Below are 7,806 nucleotides of genomic sequence, written 5' to 3'. Positions count from 1 at the left end.
GAAGAGATGGGTGCGGGGACGCTTGACAGACATTTATAAACATCTCACAGTGCTTCCCCAGACCCCCAAGCTGGAGGCGGTAGCATGGGTGCCTAGGGGTGAAAATAAGTGTAAATAACGGGGGACGATCCCACGGTACCGGGATTACCCCCAGGAAAAACCCGGAACACTTTCACCGGAAATGGATGGTGGCGACTGTACTGTCTCATCGCAATAACATTAGCAATGAGAACAATGGCAGCGACTCCGTCTACCCTCTCACCTCCGGCGACAAAGCTGCTGACTCAAGTCTGGGGCGCCGACGATCTTTGTCAGCTGCACTCGACCACCCTGCTTCTCGTGAGAACATTGATGACTGTCTGCTGGTGATCACGTTTCTGTCGCAGTCGATCAACTGCATGACAGTTCGACAAGTGCGTCACTTCCTGTCGGCCTTGGCATCACCCAGCAGGAGGCCAGTTGCTTCCCAACAATGCCTTTGTTTCCAAGGCAAGATTGTTTATTACAAGACTCTACTTTAAACAATCAAGGCGAGCCAATCTCTCTCTCTCGTTTCATTCGTGTATTAATGTTTAACATCCAACATGACAAGTTTGCACTTGTGAGTTCTGAACTATGCGAGAGAATAACTGAACATTTGACTGTCAGACGATTTTTTCGAGCTAACTACTAAAATGAGGCAGGTTTGTGTAAAGCTTCCGGTTTAGTCACATTCATTGTTTAGACTCGCCGAGACTAACAGCGGAGAACTTCGCAAGAGGCTAAGCGTTGGTCTCGGCGGACAGACAATAATCCAACTATACACGCCATGGTAGAACCGACTGATTATCTTTGTGACATCACGCATGATTTGAGATGCACGATCAAGACTCAGCCACGTACACCCCTACCCCCGAGGTCCTAATACCCACCTTCCACCGGCCCTTATTTCCTGATGTCCAGTAGCGAGAACCAGAGTCTCACGACCTTCCGATGACTCGACCTGTCCTCTCGAGTGACATCACATCTCGACTTCTGGCTTTAGTTTCCGGGGCGACCGCTCGCGAGCAGTGACGTGCATGTCCGCAGAATGAGACCACGGACTTGCCCTTTACAGCTGTGGTCTGAAAATTCCTCGTTGTTTTGTGGCCGACAAGAATGTTTGGCTGCTAGTCACACCTTCTTTTAATGCTTTTTTTTTTAAATTGATTTGCAAACAATGTCCTCTCTAACCTCAGCCTTAACATCTACCAACTCCAACTGCTCGGAAGGGAGCACAAGCAGAGTACATTGCACGTCACACCAAAGAGGATCCTCTCTGGTCACATGACTGAGGGCGATTCAGGAAACAGCAATTATGTCCTGACTGACGTCAGGGAATTACCATTCTTGGCTCGGGTATATATAGTAGGTAAGTCAGTGGTGTGACCAGGAACCCGACGATCAGCACATCTACAGTCCTCTCCATTGCGGCAACGAGAACTGAAACGTTTTCTCTTCTCAGTTTGCTGCTTCAGTAATTGCTATTTCATTTCTGCTAGCAATTAACTTTGGATAAACCAAATTATCATCCAAGTTTCATCGGTGGTAGCATCGAAATAAAAACAGAGCGAGGGTATCTTGTGAAAAGTGACAGCAGTGGTGACATTTTCTCAACCTGCTGTGTTGTTCTCGTCAAAAAAGACAAAGGACAGGCATGAGGACGGAAGCCTCTCTCCTAGCTCTAGTTCTTCTAGTGTCTTCGGCACTAGGACAGAACTTAGAAAAGATAAAGAAGGCCACATCAAATAATGCCAACAAGAAAAACTTCGATGCCATTGTAAGTATACACTTGGGAGTATGTCAAGGTGTTTCCGCATTGTAGAATTATTGTCGAGGACTTTCTGCAAGATGGCCATCTGTCACCTTTGTCAACGCTTGATTACAAGTGACGTTCTTACATATATATATAAACAATGTATTTATGAATGAATACGCGTGTAAGTGTTTGATTGTCTTAAAATATTACTTTTTCGTGACACTTTATTTTTAATTTATGTGTAACATGATTTAATTTAAACAAACCCAGTGTACTCATTTGCACTACGTTACAGAATGTTTTAGAAAAGTATGGCTACCTGGATGACCCAAAGAGCGACGAGTCACACAGCGAAAATTCGATTCAAGAGGGCATCAAGTAAGTACTCAACTCTGTACTACTTTCTCCTCACAGGGTAAATGCTGTATTTTCTTCCTGCGGACACCAGAAGACGATGCCACCCTAAGTACTGCTTAATTAACTCTTTAGTTAACCCTTTCTTGCTTCGGCGAAACGTGGCATTGAGGTGGTTGATAGTCTCAGCAGGTTCTATATCTCTCAACAAGTGAAATTCATAGTCTATCAGTTCAAAACAGGGCTCTTAAACTATTCATACCAAAATCTTTGATTGTTTCGTGACAGAACTCTCCAGCCAAACGTAATTAACTGTCGTTGTGCGCTTCTGTAAGAACATGTCACGGGGAGGATGGGGGAATGAGGCAGGTGATATTTAAATCTGTTTTCTGTTGTAAGAGAGTACCAACGTTTTAACGGGCTGCCCCTGACTGGCATCCTGGACGAGCGAACCGTGAAGCTGATGAAAAGACCTCGTTGTGGCATTGCTGACGTCATGAAGCCAAGCAAGAGACCCGCTGCTCAACGAACTCGCCCTTTGCCCTTTTACGTACCAGGTCAGAGGTCATGATATCCGCACTTGAGATTTTGGCCAACAGCTTGTGTGTGAATGTGAATGAAGGTTGGACAGAAGAAACAAAACCTGTTATTTCTTTACAACTGTGTTGAACACATCTAGTTAAAAACTCATTTAGTCAATGGATCGGCAGGAAAATGGAACTGAAAAAGTTTATATATTTGATGTTTTGCTTCAGACGATGACATATTCCACTGAAACGTTCCGGTATTTGTGCAAAGAATAAAATATTTAAATAGAACTAAATATTATAATAAGAACGGGACAAGAAGATTGTGATTGGGAATTAATTTGAGGAAAGGGAAAAGTATAAAAACAAGAGAAAGCAAATTTTGCTTTGAGAAGGAATAAAAGCAAATGGTGGCTAGTCTGAGAACAAATCTTCTGTCTTCTAACAGCGAAATGAAACGACAAATGAAATGTTTGAATAATTTGTTGTATAATTTCCGTGCAATCATTTCCAGGATACAAATGGCAGAAGAACGATATAGCCTACAAAGTTGTGGAATATACAAGGCAACTAGGAGGGGAAAGCCAGAGGTGAGTTAACTGAGAACTGTAAGAATGTGTGTGTGTGTGTTTGTCTGTGTGTGTGTTTGTCTGTGTGTGCGGAAGAGAGAATGGAAGCAGATATTGAAAGAAGCATCGAGAAGGCGTGTAAGGTGGTATGATGGGACAGAAGGAACAAAATTAGGAGATGGCAAGGACGAGAGAAAAGAAGAAGGAATGCGGATAAAGAGAAAAAAACAAATTAAGAGAAAGATAGAGGGGGTACAATGAAAGGCAACACAAGAGAGAGAGGGGGATCGTGAGCTGACCTCACCTGCTGGTGTTCAGACAGGCGTTCCGCAGGGCCTTCCAGAGCTGGGCCAACGTCGTGCCGCTGACGTTCCGCGAGAGCCAGTCTGGTCCCGCAGAAATCGAGATCAAGTTCGCTCGCGGTAGCCATGGTGACGGCAATGGCAACGCCTTTGATGGCAGAGGTGAGGGCGTGAGACCTGCTCTATGGTTCAAAACCTGGCGTGGCCTGAATATTTTTCTATTACCCTCTCTACCAGCTACCATTTCCCAATTCAGAAAATATGCCACACACACACACTATTCTAGCCTCGTTGAACCACCTGCGTTCGCTGACCTCCCTACCCGCCCCCGATATCTATGAAATCATCTTTACCCTTGACCTTTTGCTTTCGGCAGGACAAACATTGGCTCACGCGTTCTTCCCCGGCGACCAGCCTTTGGCCGGAGATACCCACTTCGATGATGACGAGGCGTGGACGATGGGAGCGGAGGAAGGCAAGACTAACTTGGAGGTGGTGGCCGCCCACGAGTTTGGCCACGCCCTGGGGCTGGGCCACTCCAACGTGCCGCAGGCGTTGATGGCGCCATACTACCAGGGCCCCACCTACCAGCTGCACAGTGATGATATTCGCGGCATTCAGACCCTCTACGGCTCCAGGCCCCAGCCCCCTGTGACCTCCCGACCTCCCGTGACCTCACGGCCGGGAGTGACCACCCGACCTCGATCGACGCCGCCCCCTGTGGGGAGGTACTGTAACCTCACCTTCGACGCCATCGCTGCAAGTAAGTGCAACTTCTTCCATTGTTACCACTGAGATCAGTTGAACAGCCTGTGGATTGCAGAATCCGAGGGAAAATCTGCTGGTCATTCATTTAATCATTTATGTCACGGATATTTTATAGCATAGGCCCTTACTGGACAACTAACCCTCAAAGAAAAAAAGTCTTTAGAGAAAGCGAGTTCAATCAAGCCTGGCAAGAAATTGAAGACCTTTGACCTAGGGCGATGGAACACAAGATATTCCATAATTTTGACCACAGCCTTCGTGCTGTCTGTTACAATATCATCCTATACTGTCTCAAACAAAACTTGTCCTTGTTGTCCAACAGATTCCGACGGCTACTACTATGCATTCCGACAGACCAAAGTGTACAAGATCGGTTCCACTGGCATTGAGAGTGAGACAGGTATCCGCTCTGTCTTCCCCAATGCTCCCCTGGCCCCAGGGGCGGCGGTGTACGACCGTCATCAAGGGAAAACCTACATTTTTAAAGGTGAGTTTTAGCGCTCGACAATCAAAGTAGAAAGGCTCGGTGTTGTCAACGATAGTTATCTGTAACTGGCGGCAAGTCTTTGCTACAGTGCATCTGACTTTTATCATGAAGGACGATAAGAAGAACAAAGAGAGAGGGGAGTTAAACTGTTTTCTGTGATACCGTTATAAAAATGATACATGATACATGCACACGCAAATACACATACATAACACCAAACATACATCTGTACGTACGCACGCACAAGCAGAATCACATATTCATAACTGGAGCTGGTCTTTTCTGATTCTTGTTATAACATCGAGAAACATGTTTTATAAAATATTGCTGAAAGCACTCGCACGACAACAGTGTTCACTCCCACACACGAACAGACAGACGGACACACACGCGCACGCACAGTCACAAGTATCACTTGGCACTTTTCTCCTCATTAGCAAATACTCAGCACCACTCATTTTTCTGGAAGCAATTTTCGAAGCTGATTATGGTCATCAGACTAATTGTCCCGCCTGGACATACAATGAAGAATCTTTAACCTTTGAGTTAATGCAGTTAACACCTCAGCTGTCACAGACCTAGCGAGGCTGTGAGAAACAAATAATTACAGGCAATCTACACGTGTGTCTGCTGTGAGGGTGACATGTGAAGCCAGTCGCCTCCTAGGCAATAAATCCTCCGAGAAACAGCACTGCTAAAAGGATAAGAAATACAATAATTTTCCCTCCTTTATCTTCTAACAGATTTATATTTAGAGACGATATTTAAACAGAGAAATTATATTTGCTGGACAATAAAAATAGTTGATAATTAAGTTTTAAATGTTAAAATGAGTCATCGTAAGTAGCGCACTGTCTGTGAAATATATGCTACAAATATAAATCATCTCAAAATATTGATAAACATCATCACCTAGATGTGTGACATGGGCTGGACGAGGTTAAAGTGTCATCAGTTGGTAATGACACTGCTCCAACATTCAGCTGGCCACCCGTATCAGTTCTTGCTCCTTCTCACCCAGAATGTATCCTCTCTTCCACATCAATATAATAGTTCAGTACTCAAGGATTTGATATCCAACGAGTTGATGTGTATGAAGATGAGGACATCAAAGAATTGTTGGGCGCAAAGACAATGATTTTCAAAAAGTGTTGTGGTACAGATGTGGGGTGGAAGACTGTTTTCGTTCAAAAGACAGTCACAAAACGTGGTTTAGGGTGTAGACATCAACCCGGTGCTGGATGTAGACAGTGATGTCATGGATGGTGATGTGCAGGCAACCGTTACTGGCGTTACACTGGTTTCAAGCTGGACACTGGCTACCCCAAGGCGCTACCTGCCGACTTCTCCAACATCCAGGCCGCCATGCAGTGGAGCGACGGGGGCATCTACCTGTTCAAGGTGAGCTGCCGGTGTTTTCCCAGTACTTTAGGATAGGACCACTGCCACCAACGATGTAGTTGTCGTTATTAACGTCACCTTCATTATCCCCACAGTAACTGTCATTGATAACACAACTGTCACCCTGACCATGATAATTGTGTTGAGGATACAAAGCATTAAGTTTCTCCTGAGTGTAAACAACAACACCAGTTTTGCAAACGAAGGAAATTGGGTGGAGTTGAATACCTTTAGGAAATTTCGCGAACCGAGAAACCCCAACAAACTGTACAACAACTGCTTTGTTTCAGGACAAGTTACTGTACAGCTGATGTTCTTTATTTCAGGACAATAAGTGCAAACTGTTCTGTGCAGCTTATGCTGGCTCAAGACAACACAAACCGTATTTAACGGCTGATGTTTGTTATTTCAGGACAATAAGTACATGCGGTGGGCTGAGGGCTTGCTGCGTGCGTCCAGTGGCTACCCCCGCCCCATCTCCTCCTACTGGAGAGATGCACCCACTAATCCCGAGGCTACCCTTCAGGGCACCGATGGCAGTTACTACTTCTTCAAGGGCACCAGGTGAGATTTTCCCTCCTGTCTGTATGTGTCCTGCTAAATGATTTCAAATAACGCGCATTACTAAACGAAGTGGAATGAGATTCTTTCAAAACGATTTTGCACACATCCGCATAAAGATGTAAATGACATTAAATATTACGATGTGAAGTACATACAGCTCACACCATTAGTTCATGAAAATTATTTTTATTTTTTAAGGCGTTGTTGTGTTTTATTTGCAGGTATTGGAAGTACGACGCACACGCCAGACTTCAAAGCGGGTACCCGAAGGATATCCGGGGTGCGTGGCTATCGTGCGGGGTTAGAACGCCTCGATAAATTCAGCAATCAGTTCTGAAATGTTCTCTTCGGCAGTCCTGTCTTCCAGCAGTTGCAAGCTGTTACATTACTCAGCAAGCCCACGAAGCATGCGTTCATACTGCCGTCCATCTACAGCTTTAAACACTTCCCCCCAAAATGGCGCCAGACATTTATTTTTTCACAAATAACGAGATTTGCGTTTTGGCATCTCTGATGATCCACAATCACTATGATAATTATTATGACCTATTGTGCTATCCTTCCTACATTTGATGCAGTTATTTTGTATACAAATTAGAGAGTGATTGTAGTATTTACTTCCTGTAAGTAAAAGACGTTTTGTTTTGTAATACTTTAAAAATTACATCAATCTACTGAAAAAATATTTCATTGTGATCTTATGATTTAATCATTTACCATATACCTTTGACATGAAGCACAAATTTATGTTCATGCACAAATAAAAATAATTTTGATGATTTTTGTGCTCGTGTTGTCTCATTTTATGGACTTTTAGGACCCACTGAAGTGACAATTCTATTGATATTGAAATGATTGTTTAGTTCATAAAATGCTACTAGTTCTAAAGTACTTAACAAGGTGTCTTCATCATTCACCAAACAGACCTTCTAATGTTAGCATTCTCACAGAAAGAGATGAGACCCATCAGCTCATGTTAGGCATGGATTCGTCTTAACTTCCATCTCTCTCATTCGTTGTCATCTTGACGAACTAAATATTGTCAACACCAATGTGA

At 44.1% G+C, this 7,806-nt stretch overlaps 1 protein-coding gene across 1 annotated transcript; it reads left to right on the top strand.

Annotated features, from left to right (window-relative positions):
- The first annotated feature begins 1,392 nt into the window (after positions 1 to 1,392).
- LOC112562243 (matrix metalloproteinase-19-like) lies at positions 1,393 to 7,532 on the top strand. Its single transcript, XM_025235352.1, has 10 exons — positions 1,393 to 1,798; positions 2,073 to 2,155; positions 2,531 to 2,688; positions 3,173 to 3,248; positions 3,546 to 3,691; positions 3,906 to 4,292; positions 4,620 to 4,784; positions 6,061 to 6,185; positions 6,598 to 6,749; positions 6,971 to 7,532. Exons 1-10 carry the CDS (start codon positions 1,676 to 1,678, stop codon positions 7,065 to 7,067), a joined length of 1,512 nt encoding a protein of 503 aa, XP_025091137.1. The 5' UTR covers positions 1,393 to 1,675; the 3' UTR covers positions 7,068 to 7,532.
- Positions 7,533 to 7,806: the final 274 nt, after the last annotated feature.

This window comes from Pomacea canaliculata, linkage group LG4, assembly GCF_003073045.1.
Source record: "Pomacea canaliculata isolate SZHN2017 linkage group LG4, ASM307304v1, whole genome shotgun sequence".
Lineage (NCBI taxonomy): Eukaryota > Metazoa > Mollusca > Gastropoda > Architaenioglossa > Ampullariidae > Pomacea > Pomacea canaliculata.
The sequence above is the reverse complement of the archived record's forward strand: the minus strand, read 5'-3'. Positions and strand labels throughout refer to the sequence as shown.